Raw genomic sequence first — 19,138 nt, 5'->3', positions numbered from 1 at the left:
AGCCTGGGCGACAGAGCGAGACTTGGTCTCAGAAAAATAAAACAAAACAAACAAAAACAAAACCTTTCTTGACAACCCAACGACCACTACCACTACGGCCGCCCTAGGACTCCCGCTCTCTGAGGTCCTACAGCACTTCGCATATCCCCCAACGCCGCATTGAGGACTCTGCGTTGTGTACTCGTCTGTCACCAATCTGCGAGTTGCAGAGACTAACTTCTTTGGTTTAGCATTTAATAGGCACATAATCAACATTTACTGTTCAATTGAAACAAAATTAAAATTGGGCGCTGTCTCTATCTTTATTTGTGATCGGCCCTAACTGCACTGGCAATCTTTTCCGTTTCTTTGTTTTCTGTTTTCCCTCCGCATGCCCCTTCGCGTACCTAGGGGCTCCAGCTCCTTTTCAAAAGAAACCCAAACTGCTCCGCAAGCACAGCCAGCGAAAGCGAAAGACTCTCAAACGGACAAGATGGCTGCCACCTCTTCGCGCCTCTTAGTCCCACCCACTCAGGGCGGAGGTCTGCGTCATGTGACCCTCCCCTTCTTGGCTCCGCCTCCTACCGCAGTGCCTGACGGGAGGCGGAGCAGGGAACGAGGCCGTCGGCCATTTTGTGTCTGCTTCCTGTGGGACGTGGTGGTAGCCGTTGGGTCGGGGAAGTGAGGGATTTTTCGCCTCGTGTCTCCTGTTTCTTTTCTCCTCCCTTTTACTGTGCCGGTAGAACACAGTTATGGGTCGCAAGAAGAAGAAGCAGCTGAAGCCGTGGTGCTGGTATCCTTTGTCGGTTTGAAGTCGAGGTCGCGTTAGGTTGCCGGTTGGTGGGGCCTGGGACTGGGAGGCCTGGATTTGGCTTACGGCGTGGAGCGTTTGTATTTAGGCGTCTGCGTGGGTGGCCTGGTGGCTGGGATTGGACTTGGGAAGGCTTCTAGGAAAATGGGGTTCCGAGGTCGACGGAGTTCCGAGGTCGATAGGCTCTTGCAGTTGTGGGTCGTGTGACTCTGTGACTCAGGAGGATCTTGTTTGGTGCGAATTTTGGACTCTGGGAGGCGGCCTGGACCCCTCCGCCATGGACAGTGTCCCGTAGGGACTGTTCAGCCACATTCCGTTGTTTTGGTGACGATTCAACAAAGGGACTTTTCTTCGAGTGCGATAGGCTTATTACTTTCATGGAGGGTTGGGGACAGCTTCCCAGTCTGTCACCCACTTTATCTGTTTTTATTTACTTTATGTGTGTTTTGTGTTTATTTTTTCGAATTGGCGGTTTAGTAAAGAACCAAGTTAGTCAACCCCGGTTTCGAACCTTTTTTTTTTTTTTTTTTTTTTCTTTTCGGGGCGGGAGGAGAACTAGCTTCCGTGTCTCACCCAGAGGCGCCTTAATCTTCAGGAAGCGTTCTCACAGGGTGGAGTTTCTGTTACCCAACTTTGTAGGACTAAAAAGTGCCTATCTTATTAGAAAGGAAAACTCTTACTACAGTGTGGTATTATTTAATGCTTTTTCCGGAAGCGTTAATATTCTTTACATTAAAATTGATTTTATTTACTGTTTTGTACGTAAAGGCGGCTTGTTGCAGTACTGCGTTTATTTATGTAACAGTTTTAAAAATAGCTTAAATACGGTTACGAATTTTGTAGTGTGATTTTAGGAAAATCTGAGTAGTGAGGTAAGAATTCTGTTTTATTGATTTAGTAAGAATTCTGTTTTATTGATTTTATTGATCCGTGAATTTAAATACATTGCTTGGCAACATAAATTCATACGGAATTGGAAACAACTTTATGGATTGTTCATTCGAAATTATGTGATTATTGTTCACCATATAGTTAATCTTAGATTCTAAATATTGCTAAATTCCTAATCCAGTTATTGCTATCGTCTTCATATCTAGTGAAGTAATTGTCTTGACAGAACCTTGGGGATTTCTTAACTCTTTCCCGTCCTCAGGGTGCGTTTATAAATGTTGAAATACTTACAACAAAAGTTTCACCGACATCTCTGTTAAACATAGGAATTTGACAAAGTGTATTGCTGATTACTGAGATGTGTTTTTTGGGGTGGTGAAGAGAGCTGGGCTTCTAGGAAATTGAAAATACTGAAATAACATGGCAAGTGTAGTCCCTAATTGTGTAATAAATATAAAAAGCAGAGTTTCTATACAGTACCATTTTGGTTTTAGCTGTTCCCATATTGTAATGTTATCCATGTTTTTATTATAGGCAGTGTCATCATTAGGCTGTTTTTGTGCCTTAACAGTATTGATCAGGTATTGTAATAGAGATTTTGATGATGAGAAGATCCTTATTCAGCACCAAAAAGCAAAGCATTTTAAATGCCATATATGTCACAAGAAATTGTATACAGGACCTGGCTTAGCTATTCATTGCATGCAGGTAAGGATTTTTCTTTTGTATTTATTGTCCGCTTGTGATTTGGAAACAACTTGAAAGAATAATCTTTTTTATTTTTTTCAGTTTCGGTCTTGTCGCCCAGGCTGGAGTGCAATGGTGCAATCTCGGCCCAGTGCAACCTCTGCCTCTCGGGTTCAAGCTATTCTTCTGCCTCAGCCTCCCGAGTAGCTGGGACTACAGGCGGCCGCCACCATGCCCGGCTAATTTTTTGTATTTTTAGTAGAGACTGGGATTTCACCATGTTGGCCAGGCTGGTCTCGAACTCCTGACCTCAGGTGATCCACCCACCTGGGCCTCCCAGAGTGCTGGGATTACAGGCATGAGCCACCGCGCCTGGCGGAAAGAATAATCATTTATTTCTCTGACAACTGTAGTTTTTTTTGTTGTTGTTCATTTACTTGCTGCAAAAGATAGCCAGTCAGCCTTAAAAAAAAACAAATTTGTTCGATAGCCATCAAGACAATAAACAAAACTGGCTTTTTCTGTTTAAAGAGGGTTTGTATTTGTATTTAGTTTGATAGTACCTTACTAGGTTAGATTGGTAACAGATCGAAATCACAAAATATTTCCTGAGTACTTGGAGCAGAGAACAAGGATCAGCGATTTAGATTTTGTAGGTGGTCTGGCCATAAGAATTAATACTTAGTTAGCAGTCATTACTTACTGCCATTGAAGGATTTGTTATTATCTGTAGCTTGGGGCTAGGCTAATTTCAGCACTTTATTTATTGGACTTCTTTTGGAATGGCAGCATTGTACTTTTTGCTTTTGTTTTTAAGAGATGGCCTTGCTCTGTGGCCCAGGCTGGATTGCAGTGACATGGTTATGGCTCACTGCAGCCTCATATTCCTGGGTTCTAGCCATCTTCCTGCCTCGTTCTCCCAAAGCCTTGGGATTATGGGCATGAGCCATTGTGCCAGCCCAGAATTGTATTTCATTTAATAATTTCTAGGGCCGGGTGCGGTGGCTCACGCTTGTAATCCCAGCACTTTGGGAGGCCGAGGCGGGCGGATCACGAGGTCAGGAGATCGTGATCTCTACTAAAAATACAAAAAATTAGCCCGACGTGGTGGCTGGCGCCTGTAGTCCCAGCTACTGGGAGAGGCTGAGGCAGGAGAATGGCGTGAACCCGGGAGGCGGAGCTTGCAGTGAGCCGAGATTGTGCCACTGCACTCCAGCCTGGGTGACAGAGCGAGACTCCGTCTCAAAAAAAAAAAAAAAAAAAAAAAATATATATATATATATATAATTTCTAGGTTTTGGTGGGGCGTGGTGGCTCACGCCTCTAATCCCAGCACTTTGGGAGGCCAAGGTGGGTGGATCACAAGGTCCGGAGTTCAAGACAGCCTGACCAACATGGTGAAACCCCTTTTCTACTAAAGATACAAAAATTAGCAGGGTGTGTTGGCATGCGCCTGTAATCCCGGCTACTGGGGAGACTGAGGCAAGAGAATCATTTGAACCGTGGAGGCAGAGGTTGCAGTGAGCTGAGTTTGTGCCACTGCACTCCAGCCTGGGTGACAGAGACTCTGTCTCAAAAAAAAAAAAAAAAAAAGTGTTAGAGAACCTACTACATGTTAGACCCACAGCTGTTCACTGTTGCAGCCATTAGTTACATGTGACTATTTAAAATTATATAAATATCTAAATGCTCAGTTTCTCTGTCACATAGCTAACTATTATATTGGGTTATGTGGGTAAGAACATTTTATTTTGATTGATTGACAGGGTCTCACTCTGTTGTCCAGGCTGGAGTGCAGATCGTAGCTCACTGCAACTCAACTTTGAACTCCCTTACTCAAATGATCCTTCCACCTTAGCCTCCTGAGTACCTGGGACAACAGTTGTGTGCCACCATACCCGGCTATTTTTAAAGTTTTATTTTTGTAGAGACAGGGTCTCACTGTGTTGCACAGGCTGGTCTCCCAACTCCCGGGATCAATCGATTCTCCCACTTGGCCTCCCAAAGTGCTGGAATTACAGTTGTGAGCCACTGAGCCCAGCCATTTTCTTTAATTCTGAATGAAATGGGGGTTTAAATAGAGATGTATGCTATGCTCTGTCACCTTTTTTTTTTTGAAAGGGAGTTTTACTTTTGTCTTGTGCTCACTGCAGCCTCCGCCTCCTGGGCTTAAGTGATTCTCGTGCATCAGCCTTCTGAGTAGCTAGGATTACAGGTGTGCACCACCGTGCCTGCCTGAGTTGTATTTTTAGTAGTGATGGGTTTCACCACGTTGGCCAGGCTGGTCTTGAACTCCTGGCCTCAAGTGATCCCGTCCACTTTGGCCTCCCAAAGTGCTGGGATTACAGGCATAAGTCACTGCAGCTGGCCTCTGTTAGACTTTTTTTTTTTTTTTTTTCTTGAGACGGAGTCTCTTTCGCCCAGGCTAGAGTACAGTGGGCGCGATCTTGGCTCACTGCAGCCTCTGCTCTCTGGGTTCAAGCAATTCTGCCTCAGCCTCCCGAGTAGCTGGGATTACAGATGCCTGCCATTGTGCCTGGCTAATTGTTTTGTATTTTTAGTAGAAATGGGGTTTCACCATCTTGGCCAGGCTGGTCTTGAACTCCTGACCTCCTCATCCACCTTCCTTGGCCTCCCAAAGTGCTGGGATTACAGGCATGAGCCACCGTGCCCAGCCTGTAAGACTTTTTAAAAGGATTTTTCTGGCTGCAGGGTTGAAAGTAAAGTGCAGAGTACAGTGAGACCAGTTTAGAAGACTTGGAATATTCCAGACAAGAGGAGATGGTGACAGAGACCAGAGTTTGATAGGTTAGATATGGGATATAAGAAAAAGTGAGGAGTTGAGGGTGGTCTCAAGATGTTGATCTCAAGATGGTCTGGCTAGGTGCAGTGGCTCACGCCTGTAATCAGCACTTTGGCAGGCCAAGATGGACTAATCACTTGATCCTAATAGTTCGAGACTAGCCTGGGCAATGTAATGAGACCCTGTCTCTACAAAAAATGCAAAGTTGGGCATGGCGGCATGTGCCTGTGTCCCAGCTACTTGGGAGGCTGAGGCAGGAGGATCACTTGAGCTGGGGAGGACAAAACTGCAGTGAGCCATGATAGCACTACTCGGCTCCAACTTGGGTTACAAGAGTGAAACCCCGTCTCAAAAATGTTTTATCCGAGCATATACCGAGATGTGAAAAGCTACAGGGATAATAGGCTTAAGAATGAGAATAAGGGAGTCCTCTGTTAATTTTGAGTGTAGGTATGTTTGAGGTCTATTAAATATCCAGATGAAAAGGTTACCTAAGCAGTTTGATGTACAAGTCAGGAGTTCATAGAAATTAAAACAGGAGATAGAAATTTGGAAGCATATAATGTAAGGGTGGATAGTTTAAGCTGTGCTACTAGATGTCCTTTTTAAGTACTATAGCGTGGATGGAAATTAGGTGCTCTCTGCTCTGGGCCACTTCCAACATTTGAAGGTCAGGAGATTAAAAGGAATCATCCAAGGAGATTGAAAGGTAGAAAAACCAAGAGTAGTGCCCTGGAAGTCAATGATGTGTTTCAAGGAGTGAGTTATTTAACTGAGTCAAATGCTGGTTCAGTAAGAGGACTGAGACTGGGTTAATAAGGTCATTGGTGATGTGACAAAGAGCGATTGCCAAGAGTGGTGAGGGTGAAGTGTGATTACGGTGCTTTGAAGAGACAAAGGGAGAGGAAGCGGAGGCACTCTTAGGGAGTTGCACTTTATGAAGAGCAGAGAAGTGGATTGGAAACTGCAAGGAGGTTAGTTGAGAAACTTAGTAACATTATTAATTGTCTAAGTGCCTTTATTTAGTCCTATTTTCACAGCAACCTGTGAGATAGGCCTGGCAGTTAAATCATACCAATTTTATAGATGATAAACCCTAAGACATTATTAGTAAGTTAGGTGGTTCCCTGCAGTTCCTCATCAATGCTTGCTCCTGTCTTTTCAACCAAGACCCTATGACTTTGCTTGGCAAGGTCCCAAGAAATCTAATTCTGGCTGTACCATAATAGGTACACCTTTAAATTAATTGTTGCCCTTCTCATAAATGTAGTGAAGATTAGTGTGTATGTGAATGTCATTGTTTATAGAATGCCTGTTGCATTTATTAAAGAATAGCAAAATATTGGGAAACAGGGCAATTAAGTCACTTGTTAAGCTGCTTTATCCATAAATGTTTTAATTGCAACATAAGGAACAGCTTTTAACAATCAGATATTAAGATAATTTCTGAGTTTGATTTGCATGCCGCAGTTTCAAATCTTTAAGTGAGATACATTGCTAAGAAGAAAATACTTAGCTTTTTGTAGTTACTTTTCTGTTCATACATGAAAATGTCTTAGGAGGAAAGAAAAAATGAGTATTTGGGCAAATATATCTAAGTCATTAGCCTAAATGAGTGTTTCTCAAACTTGAGCATGCATTAGCATTTCCAGAAAGGCTTGATAGTCTAGGCAAAATACTTTGACATCTACTTCAGCAAAATGGCTTGCTGAAGAAACCAAGACTGGCAGGGATATTACATTATTGGCAAAAGTTATCCAGATCTGAAGATTAGAAGCACTTATGTAGCAAAACAACATAATGAAAAAAAATCCCAGATTTTCAGTGTGTTGCAATAAACATGTTAAAGTGCCTCAGGGCTGGGCATGGTGGCTCACCTCCGTAACCCAGCACTTGAGGACACTGAGGCAGGTGGATCCCTTGAGTTCAGGAGTTTGAGACCAGCCTGGGGAACATAACAAAACCCCCTCGCCACAGAAAATACAAAAATTAGCCAGGCATGGTGGCGCACACCTGTAGTCCCAGTTACTTGGGAGGCTGAGGTGGGAGGGTGGCTTGAGCTTGGGAGGCAGAGGTTCCAGTGAACTGAGATAATGCCACTGTACTCCTGCCTGGGTGGCAGAGTGAGACCCTGTCTTAAAAAAAAAAAAAAAAAAGTAAAATAAAATGCCTCACCTAACTCATTAGATACAAGTGATACTGCTTGTAAATGTAACTTTTCTAGTTTGTAACCTGAGGCTTGTCTCAACATCTATACTTAGAAAATTTGCTATTCTAATTATTATTATTATTATTTTTTTTTTTTTGAGACAAAATCTCGCTCTCTTGCCCAGGCTAGAGTGCCGTGGCACAGTCTCAGCTCACTGTAACCTCTGCCTCCCATGTTCAAGCGATTCTTCTGCCTCGGCCTCCTGAGTAGCTGGGATTACAGGCACGTACCACCATGCCCAGCTAATTTTTGTATTTTTAGTAGAGATGAGATTTCACCATGTTGGTCAGGCTGGTCTCAAACTCTTGACCTCGTGAGCCGCCTGCCTCAGCCTCCCAAAGTGCTGGGATTATAGCCATGAGCCACCGCACCTGACTTTTCATTTTTTTTTTATTTATTTTTTTTGGAGACAGTCTCGCGGTATCGGCCCAGGCTGGAGTGCTCACTGCAACCTCTGCCTCCCAGGTTCAAGTGATTCTCATGCCTCAGACAGGCTGGGATTACGGGTGTGCACCACCACGCCCCGCGAATTTTTTTTTTTTTTTTTTTTTTTTTTTTTTTTTTTTTTTTTTTTTTTTTTTTGAGGGACTCTGCCTCTCGCGCAGGCTGGATTGCAGTGGTGCGACCTCTGCTCACTTCAAGTGATTCTCCCTCCTCAGCCTCCCCAGTAGCTGGGATTACAGGCAGCCCCCACCACACCCAGCTAATTTTTGTATTTTTAGTTGGGACAGGGTTTTGCCATGTTGGCCAGGCTGGTCTCAAACTCCTGACCTGACCTCAGGCGATCCACCTGTCTCGGCCTCCAAGTGCTGGGATTACAGATGTGAGCCACCTCGCTTGGCTATATTCTAATTCTTTTTTTTTTTTTTTTTGTCTTGCTCTGTCACCCAGGCTGGAGTGCAGTGGCACAATCTCAGCTCACTGCAAGCTCCGCCTCCTGGGTTCACGTCATTCTCCTGCCTCAGCCTCTCCGAGTAGTTGGGACTACAGGCGCCCGCCACCACGCCCGGCTAATTTTTTTGTATTTTTAGTAGAGACGGGGTTTCACCGTGGTCTTGATCTCCTGACCTTGTGATCTGCCCGCCTCGGCCTCCCAAAGTGCTGGGATTACAAGCGTGAGCCACCGCACCCAGCCTATTTCTAATTCTTAATATGAGGCTGTTTCATAATCTTTACTTAATTCACGCTTGAAACATCCCTGATATGGATAGGACTACTAGTTACTGCTAATTATTGAAGTAATCAAGATTATTTGGTAAAAGAATGTTTATTGAATGCTTACTGTGTGTTAGACATCTTGTCAAGTGTTTTTTATATACAATATTTAATCCTAAAAACAACTCTAGAAATTAGCTATTATTGTAGGTGAAATAAACTGAGGCTTAGAAGTCCACTGACATGCTTAATGTCACAGAACTAGTGAATGGCAAAACTGGGAGTTGGCTCTACATGGCCTCCCTATAGAACATTTATTCTTTATACTAAGCAGTCTTTGATTAGCTTGGAATTATTCTCAAAAAAGACTTTTATCTAATGGAAATTGTTGTTGTTAGGTACATAAAGAAACAATAGATGCCGTACCAAATGCAATACCTGGAAGAACAGACATAGAATTGGAAATATATGGTATGGAAGGTATTCCAGAAAAAGACATGGATGAAAGACGACGACTTCTTGAACAGAAAACACAAGGTAAATATTGGGATAAGTTTTATTTTTATTTTTATTGAGACAGAGGCTTACTCTGTCTAGCCGAGGCTGGAGTACAGTGGTGTGATCTCGGCTCTCTGCATCTTCTGCCTCCGGGGTTTAAGTGATTGTTGGTTTGTTTTTTTCTTTTTTTGAGGTGGAGTCTTGCTCTGTTGCCAGGCTAGAGTGCAGTAGCATGATCTCGGCTCACTGCACTGCAACCTCTGCCTCCCAGGTTCAAGCGATTCTCTTGCCTTGGCCTCCTGAGTAGCTGGCACTACAGGCATGCACCACCACGCCTGGCTAGTTTTTGTGTTTTTAGATACAGGGTTTTACCATGTTGGCCAGGCTGGTCTCAAACTCCAGACCCTAAGTTGTGATTTGCCCACTTCGGCCTCCCAAAATGCTGGGATTACAGGCGCAAGCCACCATGCCCAGCCTTAAGTGATTCTTGTGCCTCAGCCACCTGAGTAGCTGGGACTACAGGTGTGTGCCACCACACCCAGCTGATTTTTGTTTGTTTTTGTTTTTGTTTTGAGATGGAGTCTCACTCTGTTGCCCAGGCTGGAGTGCAGTGGTGCGATCTTGGCTCACCACAACCTCCGCTTCGCAGGTTCAAGCGATTCTCCTGCCTCAGCCTTCGGAGTAGCTGGAATTAGAGGTGTGCGCCACCACACCTGGCTAATTTTTGTGTTTTTAGTAGAGACGGGGTTTCACCATGTTGGTCAGGCTGGTCTTGAACTTCTGACCTCGTGATCTGCCCGCCTCGGCCTCCCAAAGTGCTGGGATTGGAGACGTGAGGCACCACACCTGGCCTAGTTTTTATATTTTTTAGTAGAAACGGGGTTTCACCATGTTGGTCAGGCTGGTCTCAAACTCCTGACCTCAAGCAGTCTACCCGCCGAGGTCTCCCAAAGTGCTGAGATTACAGGTGTGAGCCACCATCTCTCTCCCCTTGTGGTAATATTCTTTTTTCAGCCTCACTTAAGCCCAGAGTTAGTATTTTCAATTATAAATTTAATGGTAGGGTAGTTGCAGTGGCTCACACCTGTAGTCCCAGCACTATGGGCAGGCAGTGCAGGAAGATTGCTTGAGCCCAGAAATTGGGAGACCAACCTAGGCAATAGAGAAAGACACCCTGTCTTTACAAAAAAATACAAAAATTACCTGGGCGTGGTGGCACATGCCTATAGTCTCAGCTGAGGTAGGAGGATCTCTTGAGCCCAGGGGGTTGAGGCTTCAGTGAGCTGTGAATTCTTCATTCCAGTCTGGGCAACAGAGTGAGATCTTATCTAGATAAATCGAGTGATTGATCACTTGATAGATAAGGTAGATAAAATTGAATGGTAGATGATAGATTTATTCGGAATTTAAAATTTGAGCTCTGTTTTTGAAGACATGCTTGATTTGTATATATGCAGTACCATTTGGATCATTCCATTTTCTTACATTATTATTCATAATTGAATTCCAAATAGAATTAGCAAGTGTTAAGGCATATGAAAATGAAGGACTCCTATAATTTCAGTGCTTTACGTGGCTGAGGCCGTAGGATCACTTGAGGCCAAAAGTTCAAGACCTCACCTTTACAAAAAAAAAAAAAAAAGATCCAGTGTGGTGGCATGTGTCTGCGGTCCCAGCTACTTGGGAGACTGAGGCGGGAGGATCACTTCAGCCCAGGAGTTTGAGAGTGCAGTGAGCTGCAGTCGTGCTACTGCTGTCCAGCCTGCGTTACAGAGCAAGACCCTACTAAAAATGTAAAAGAAAAAATACTGATTTAGGATAATCATTTTACCTTTTATAGGACAGGGAAAGAACGTTAACCTTGTTTAATATAGGGTGAAAACACATTTGAAGAACATAGAGCAGTATTAATTGAATTTTTGGGGAAGAAAAATCTCATGAACTAATTTTACCCATATACGTGTTTTTAAATATTGAATGTTGTAAATAAACTTACTTAGTTTTTACTCTATGGAAATAATTAAGATTTTTTTTTAACAGAAAGTCAAAAAAAGAAGCAACAAGATGATTCTGATGAATATGACGACGACGACTCCGCAGCCTCTACTTCATTTCAGCCACAGCCTGTTCAACCTCAACAAGGTTATATTCCCCCAATGGCACAGCCGGGACTGCCACCAGTACCAGGAGCACCAGGAATGCCTCCAGGTAGCACATCGGATTGCTTAAAATCTAACATTTTTAGGACATTATTGATATTGTATCCAAGTATTACTTTTCTTTCCTCTAACTCTTTAATATTTGTTATTATTTTGATTGAAATTCTTGCTTGTAGGCATACCTCCATTAATGCCAGGTGTTCCTCCTCTGATGCCAGGAATGCCACCAGTTATGCCAGGCATGCCACCTGGGTAAGAAAATTCTTTTAATTGTGTTGTAGGCTTTTGCCTAGTAATTGATCTTTTTCAATTTGGATGTTATATGAATGAAATGTTACTTTCCATTTTTTGCTTCTAGAAGTTATGGGCTCTATAAATTTTGTCTAATAAAGGGATCAACCAATAAATTTAAGGTATATAAATTTGCATCTGAGTAATAGATTTTTGGGTTTTAGGGTATATGTAAGCAACCATCTACTTCAATTGCATTTACTGTGATTAAAGTAGTTGGTTATTTATAGATTTGCGTTTCTGAGATTCAGAATTATCTGTGACACTTTGTAGTTGTGACAAGAAGCAGAGAAACTGTAAATGATTTATTTGTCAAAGCATCAAAACTAAAATGAATATGAGGTGCTTGTGCCCATCACTTTTACTTAAATATTGTTGGATGTGAGAGGTATACAATACACTTTCCCACTGTATTTTGAAAATCACAGTTAGATTTTGATTTTGTCATACATTTTCACAGATTGCATCATCAGAGAAAATACACCCAGTCATTTTGCGGTGAAAACATGTAAGCATCTCATTCATAATGTAATTCAGGAGGTATAATCATACTGTCATTTTTTTTATGTGTGTGTTTAATGGTATCTATTCATTTGACTTGAGAAATTTTCTAACCTTCCTCACTAAAACTTGCAAGCTAATTAACGCAGGTCTCTTAAAGAAGGAAAATAAAACATCTTTTAGGAAATAGTAATAGACCCATATAAACATACTTCAAACGTGCAGTGATTTTCTCCAAACTATTGAAAGTAATGGGACCTGATAATAAGGGTTAGTATTTAAGAAAGACTATATTCTATGAAATTACATGCTTTATTATTATAGGATGTAATGGAATTTTCTAATCTATTAATAGAAGTTAATCTTCTGATAAAAATTTTAAATCAAGAACTGAATTTACCCACAAAAATTTAAAAAATTTTAAAGAAAATTGACCAATTTGTCATTTTTTAAGTGAATTGGATACTGATATTTGAAGGTGAGCTCTTTTAGGGGAAAAAAATAAGTGGGTTGTGTTTTTAAGTCATGGTTTAGTGTTAGGTAGTTATTGTAAATAGGCCATCTGGTTTTACTTTTGAGTGTCTTTAATTTTGGTGGTAGTATTTCCTTTCTCTAAAAAAAAAAAAAAGTATGTGTGTGTGTGTATGTATTTGACACAGGGTCTCTTATTCTGTCGCCCAGACTACAGTGCAGTGGTGCAGTCACAGCTTACTGCAGCCTTGACCTCCTGGGCTCAAGTGATTCTCCCACCTCAGCCCCCATCTGGGACTACAGGCGCACACTACTGCACCCAGCTAATGTTTAAAATTTTTGCTTTTTTAAAAAGATACGGTCTCACTTTTTGCCCAGCCTGGTCTTGAACTCCTGGGTTCAAGCAGTCCTTGAGGCTTGGCCTCTCAAAACTTCTGGGATTATAGGTGTGAGCTGCTGCACTTAGCCAAATAAAAAATCTAATTTCACAGGGTATATTCATTCAATCTTTTTCTTTTGAAAATCCAACACAACTCTGAGCTAGAGATTTCTTCTTTTTCTTTAATACTCTGTGTGGATATTTTCCAAATGGAAGAAGTGGTGAATTTGCTTTCCCATTACACATATTTTAGATGAGGCCTCTTGTACATACTGACAGTATATTTGTTCTCAGTGACTTTAAATGTTTTGTCAACATTTTTTTTTCTTTTACTGGTAAACCAAAGAGTTTGCTGGGTTTTAGACAGTTTATTTTGATAGGATTGTTACAGTGTGTTGTGTGTTCTTTTAGCTTTGATTCATTTCAGTATTAGAGGTCAGATTCAAGTCTTCTATCTAGTGTTGTTTCAGGCTTTAGCCAGAATATTTTTTAATGGTTTATGCTGTTCATTAACTTACTGTTTCTTGAAATTTGCTTTCTAATAGAATGATGCCAATGGGTGGAATGATGCCACCTGGACCAGGAATACCACCTCTGATGCCTGGAATGCCACCAGGTATGATATGTTAGACAATTTCCTTTTAATATGATGTACAGGCTTTATTTCTAAGTTTTTTTAGACATCTGTGGGCGTTGGTATAATGAAATTTAAAAATTTTTGTAAGTTGCAAGTTCATGTGAGAAGTGTTATATGGACCCTTTTTTAAAAAATGTATTTTAGTAGGTATCTCGGCTCACTGCAACCTCTGCCTCGCAGGTTCAAGCGATTCTTCTGCCTCAGCCTCCTGAGTAGCTGGGATTACAGGTGCCTGCCACCACACCTGGCTAATTTTTGTGTATTTAGCAGAGATGGGGTTTCACCATGTTGACCAGGTTGGTCTTGAACTTCTGGCCTCAGGTGATCCACCCGCCTCGGCCTCCCAAAGTGCTGGGATTACAGGCGTGAGCCACCATGCCTGGCTGGCCCTTTCTTGAAGTTTGAAATAGATGATAGGTTTCAAAGCAGCCAAAGTGAGTCATGGCCTGTGTGCTGAATCTCATGTACTTAAGATAGGTTTCAAAGCAGCCAAAGTGAGTCACGGCCTGTGTGCTGAATCTCATGTACTTAAGAGCGCTTGTATTTGTTAGGAATGTTTCAGACAAGTAATAGAGAAATCCAACAAACTTTTTTTTTTTTTTTGAGATGGAATCTCGCTCTGTCACCCAGGCTGGAGCATGATCTTGGCTCACTGCAACCTCTGCTTCTGGGGTTCAAGTGATTCTCCTGCCTCAGCCTCTCGAGTAGCTGGGAGTACAGACGCCCACTACCACGCCTGGCTCATTTTTGTATTTTTAGTAGAGACGGGGTTTCGCCATGTTGGCCAGCTGGTCTCAAACTCCTGACCTCAGGTTATCCGCCTGCCTTGGCCTCCCAAAGTGCTGGGATTACAGGCTTGAGCCACTGTGCCTGTCCCCAACAAACTATATTAAAAGGTGTAGACATTTATTGTCTCAGTCAACAAAAAAGTGGTAGATTCAGTGGCTCAATGATATTTATTAACCCATGCTTTTTTGACTTTGCTAACCTTAGCTTTTTTTCCTCAGAAATGTCATTTGGTTATGAGACGGCTCAGACAAGAAGGGGTGTCGGTTGTAGTGCACTCTACATTTTCTTTTCTTCTTCTTCTTCTTTTTTTTTTTTTTTTTTTGGAGACAGGGTGTTGGTCTGATACCCGTGCTGATGTGCCGTGGCACGATCATAGCTCACTGCAGCCGCAGCCTCCCGAAGTGCTGGGATTACAGGTGTGAGTGAACCTCAGCACTTGGCCTCCTTTTTCTTCTATTTGGAAGCAAAATAACTTTCCCAGAAGCTCTTTAGCTCCTTACATATTATGCTGTGAGGGAACCTGGGAAGTTAAGTATATAGAATTTGGCCTATAAAGCAGGAAATACAGCACAAGGAAAGGGATTTGGTTGGCCAGCAAGATGTGCCACACGAGGCTATCAGATTTTTTTTTCTTTTTTTCTTTTTCTTTTTTTTTTGAGATGGAGTCTTGGTCTGTCGCCCAGGCTGGAGAGCAGTGGTGCGATTTCAGCTCACCACAACATCCGCCTCCTGGGTTCAAGCGATTCTCCCCTGCCTCAGCCTCCTGAGTAGCTGGGATTATAGGCGTGTGCCACCACACCCGACAAATTGTTGTATTTTTAATAGAGATGGGGTTTCACCGTGTTGGTCAGGCTGGTCTCGAACTCCTGACCTCCTGATCCATCTGCCTCAGCCTCCCAAAGTGCTGGGATTATAGTTGTGAGCCACCGCACCTGGCCCTAGCCTGCTTTTTGTGTTGGTGTGTTTGCAATCCATAGCATATTTAGAGTACTGAAATGATAGTTGATGTAAATGGACACAGGAAAAATAAAGCATCAACAAACTATGAATAATTGCCAGGCAGTTCCATATACATTATGTTGTGACACATATTTAGGTATTTAAAAGAATACAGAATAATAATTGATGTTCATTTGAGAATGTGAAGTCATTAAAAGTTTTGTCATGTTGAGGAAGTTTAAAGTATGTAGTAGTGATATGTTTAACTTTGGAAAAGTTTTTATTGTTCATGATATTTGATTCATCAGTTTTTACTGTAATTTGCACTAGGATTCAGGGAGCATTTAAATATCTGTCTTGTAGATGATTGAAATAATTCTTTTATATATTGCAAGAAGTTTGCTAAATCAGTAGGACCAGTAAGCATAATTGCCAAATGTTTTCCCCATGCAGCAGGGTCTAGTGTTATCTTCCACTTTGTAAAATTCTGAAGCAGTACAAAGGAAGGGAAAATTTGAGGTAAGAATGTTGCATGGGGCAAATGCCTAAGTTCCTTGGATTTAGTCGAGTCATTGAGCAGTTAATTGTTAATAACTTTGTAGTATAGAAGCGTTTTTTCCTACACTAAATTTTTCAGTGACTCAATTTCCCCAAACATTTCTTCTCTGCAGGTATGCCCCCACCTGTTCCACGTCCTGGAATTCCTCCAATGACCCAAGCACAGGCTGTTTCAGCGCCAGGTATTCTTAATAGACCACCTGCACCAACAGCAACCGTACCTGCTCCACAGCCTCCAGTTACTAAGCCTCTTTTCCCCAGTGCTGGACAGGTAAGGTGAAAATCCTGAAAAGGAGTGCACTTATATTTAAAGATAAAGTACAGTTGTTCACAGAAGTCTTTGAAATTTTCATAAGTCAATTTTTTTGTTTACAATATTTTTAATATTAAATATACTAAAAGGTGGCTTATCCGCTTCCATGTTTACACACTGATTTCCTCTACCCATAAAAGGTTGAATGGAGCCAAAGTTAGTATGTTACTTTTTCATAGTTGTGAACCCTATTTATTCTTAGTGTTTTTTTGTTGTTGTTTTTTTTTAAGCTAGTGAAAGTTTAATATCTGGAGTGTTTAGAAGTTTTCCTTTACTGACTAAACTGTGAATGGAAGGACACCAAAGATGAGCATTCTTAAGACGGTAGCAAATCATTTGTCAGGCTCTGCCTCTAGTATGGAACAGTGATGAGCTACAATGCCGCACTTGTGCTAAAATGGTGTAAATGGCTTTTGACCTAGGCACGCTAGTATTTCTTACTGGTCTTTTTTCAAAACTTTTTTTCCAGAGCATAAGTGAAAGATGCTTCTGTTCTATATGGTGTGCACATAATGGTTAACACCTTTGCTTTTTTTCCTTGTTTCATTGAGAATTAAGCAGATTCAGATTTAATTTATTCAGAATTTAGATCAGGATGTATGTTTATTCATTTTCTTTTTTAGATTATCCCTTAGATTTTTTTAAATTTTTTTTTTCTGTTTGTGGGTGCTAAATTAAAAGCATTTTCTTTAAGTGCCTTTTTGTTAAGCACATTAACCTAGCTTTTATGGTGGGTGGGAATTTTATGTATTGAGAGATGTAAAACTTTTGGCAAAAATCTTTTGTAGAGAATCATTGATACAGAATTGGATTGAAGTGTCAGTATTTGTACATCATTCTCAGTTTCAGGTATCATTCTTGAAATAATGCAAAACAGTAGTTTTAGAAAAGAAACTAGTTAACTAGGTTTTATTGGTATAGAATTAAAATTTTGAGGCTCATACTTTAATTTTGTTTATTGTAAATGCATTAACTGCCTGCCTTTTAAAATAAGTGACATTTGATTGCATTAAATTTTGCATTTACAAATATGCAATCTACTAAAAAGTCTACCACATGGCTTATTTTGACCCATTTGTTTGGAGACTTTTCATTGTTTCCTTTCTTTTATGCTACAGATGGGGACACCTGTCACAAGCTCAAGTACAGCTTCATCCAATTCAGAAAGTCTGTCTGCATCTTCTAAAGCTCTGTTTCCTAGCACAGCACAAGTACGCAGGAAGTTGCAGTTTAAAATTGTTAAAATGGCTTTATAACTTAACCCTTTGGACCCTACTTAAAAAATGAATATTTTTCCAAAAATATACTGTGTTTACTTTTTTAAAGCAAAATGAATGCTATATAAGTCAAATGGTATTTAAAAATTTGAATTCATGCTGAACAAAACTACCCCAAACTCCTATGGTTCTAAAGGGTTAAAAGCATGTAAGCAGTAAATGCATTATAGTGGCCAATGGTTAGCCTGATGCATGATTAAGCTATTTTGATTTATGCTGTTTAATGCATCACATTTAATGTAAGAAAATTTAATACTGCTTTGTTCTAAAGTTGGCCTAGTCTACATGTTTTAGGTGTGTGTTATTATGAAAAGTAACACATTTGTTACTGATAACTTGCTACTTTAAAAGATCCTGCTAAATTAACCATTTTGTCCGTGATAATTATCCAGCCATTGTTAATTTGGAGGGGATTTTATAGAATACTACTAAAGGATGTATTTTTAATGTGTCACCATTTACACTCATTGTTCATGTTATACTTAGTAGCTGGAGTTTAAACTCATATTCTGTAGTTTTTTTTTTTTTTTAGCTGTTTGATAGATTAATAACTAAACTTATTAATAGAACATTAAAAATAGAACACATGCTATTCTATTATACTGTATTTCAGCAATCTGGAATAAATACAAAGCATTGTAAATTTAATTTTTGGTGAGGAGGTAGAAGACATCTAACAAGTTAAATATACAATCTTATTTCCACTGCTGTGTTGTGGGTGTGACTTTAACCCAGCATCTTTTGATATTTTTATGGTTATCTCGAATTTTGTGGAGTGTTTATCACATGTTAACTTTGTTTTAATTTCATTTAAAGTTTGGTCCTTTATTAATGTTGATGCCTTGTTTTAAGTTAAACTGTTGTAGATATAGCTAATTTAAGGTTTTGAAGTTTTGTTGATGAAGTATTGTATTTTAACAGGCTCAGGCAGCTGTCCAAGGACCTGTTGGTACAGATTTCAAACCCTTAAATAGTACCCCTGCAACAACTACAGAACCCCCAAAGCCTACATTCCCTGCTTATACACAGTCTACAGCTTCAACAACTAGTACAACAAATAGTACTGCAGCTAAACCAGCGGCTTCAATAACAAGTAAGCCTGCTACACTTACAACAACTAGTGCAACCAGTAAGTTGATCCATCCAGATGAGGATATATCCCTGGTAAGTTGCTTTTAGTTTTCTATGAGCAGCACTTGATTTAAAGCCATTATGGCAGTTCGTCCCTTTAAAATAAGTGTTAATTTGAACTCAGTTGGTCTGTGATCTGGTTTAATGCTTACTAAGTGGTTTTTGCCATTCTGATTCTTAAGAAATCATAAAATACTTAAAGTGGACGGATATTGCATGTTTCGGTCTTAGATGCTTTCTCTCCCCTTCCTCCAGACTGTTTCTAAAAGAAGACAGTAAGTCAGATTCTTAACTCTCTTAAAAATCATTTTAGTTAAACATAAGTTTGCATATGTTAATTGAATAAACGTTAAGTGTGAAGTAGATCTGCAGATCCCTTAAGTCCCATATGAATGAATTAATTTTGATATGAAGTTAACGTTTAGAATGTTGATAATGGCCAGGCGTGGTGGCTCGGGCCTATAATTCCAGCACTTTGGGAGGCCAAGACAGGCAGATCACTTGATCAGGAGTTTAAGACCAGCCTGGCCAACATGGTGAAACCTCATCAATACAAAAATTAGCGGTGTGTAGTGGCGGGCGCCTGTAATCCCAGCTACTCAGGAGACTGAGGCGGGATAATCAGTTGAACCTGGGAGGTGGAGGTTGCGTTGAGCCAAG

At 40.8% G+C, this 19,138-nt stretch overlaps 1 protein-coding gene across 5 annotated transcripts in view; it reads left to right on the top strand.

Annotated features, from left to right (window-relative positions):
* Positions 1-560: 560 nt before the first annotated feature.
* Positions 561-19,138, top strand: part of ZNF207 (zinc finger protein 207) — a 31,791-nt gene continuing 13,213 nt past the window's right edge. For 3 of the 5 annotated variants that reach the window (XR_004028945.1, XM_030807939.1, XM_030807938.1), the window contains exons 1-10: positions 577-772; positions 2,263-2,389; positions 8,934-9,072; positions 11,074-11,241; positions 11,369-11,444; positions 11,944-11,991; positions 13,380-13,450; positions 15,871-16,028; positions 17,189-17,281; positions 18,269-18,511. Coding sequence is in view for 4 of the 5 variants with exons in the window: in XM_030807939.1 (XP_030663799.1) it covers positions 732-772; positions 2,263-2,389; positions 8,934-9,072; positions 11,074-11,241; positions 11,369-11,444; positions 11,944-11,991; positions 13,380-13,450; positions 15,871-16,028; positions 17,189-17,281; positions 18,269-18,511 (1,164 nt within the window). In the remaining variant the exon portion in view is untranslated. Of the gene's footprint in view, positions 773-2,262; positions 2,390-8,933; positions 9,073-11,073; positions 11,242-11,368; positions 11,445-11,943; positions 11,992-13,379; positions 13,451-15,870; positions 16,029-17,188; positions 17,282-18,268; positions 18,512-19,138 lie in introns of all 5 variants that reach the window. The other 2 variants (XM_030807937.1, XM_003279374.4) reach the window with 2 other exon arrangements.

The sequence above is a fragment of the Nomascus leucogenys genome, unplaced genomic scaffold (assembly GCF_006542625.1).
Source record: "Nomascus leucogenys isolate Asia unplaced genomic scaffold, Asia_NLE_v1 Super-Scaffold_249, whole genome shotgun sequence".
In the NCBI taxonomy this organism is placed as follows: domain Eukaryota; kingdom Metazoa; phylum Chordata; class Mammalia; order Primates; family Hylobatidae; genus Nomascus; species Nomascus leucogenys.
Note: the sequence above shows the minus strand (reverse complement) of the source record. Positions and strands in the feature narration are given on the sequence as shown.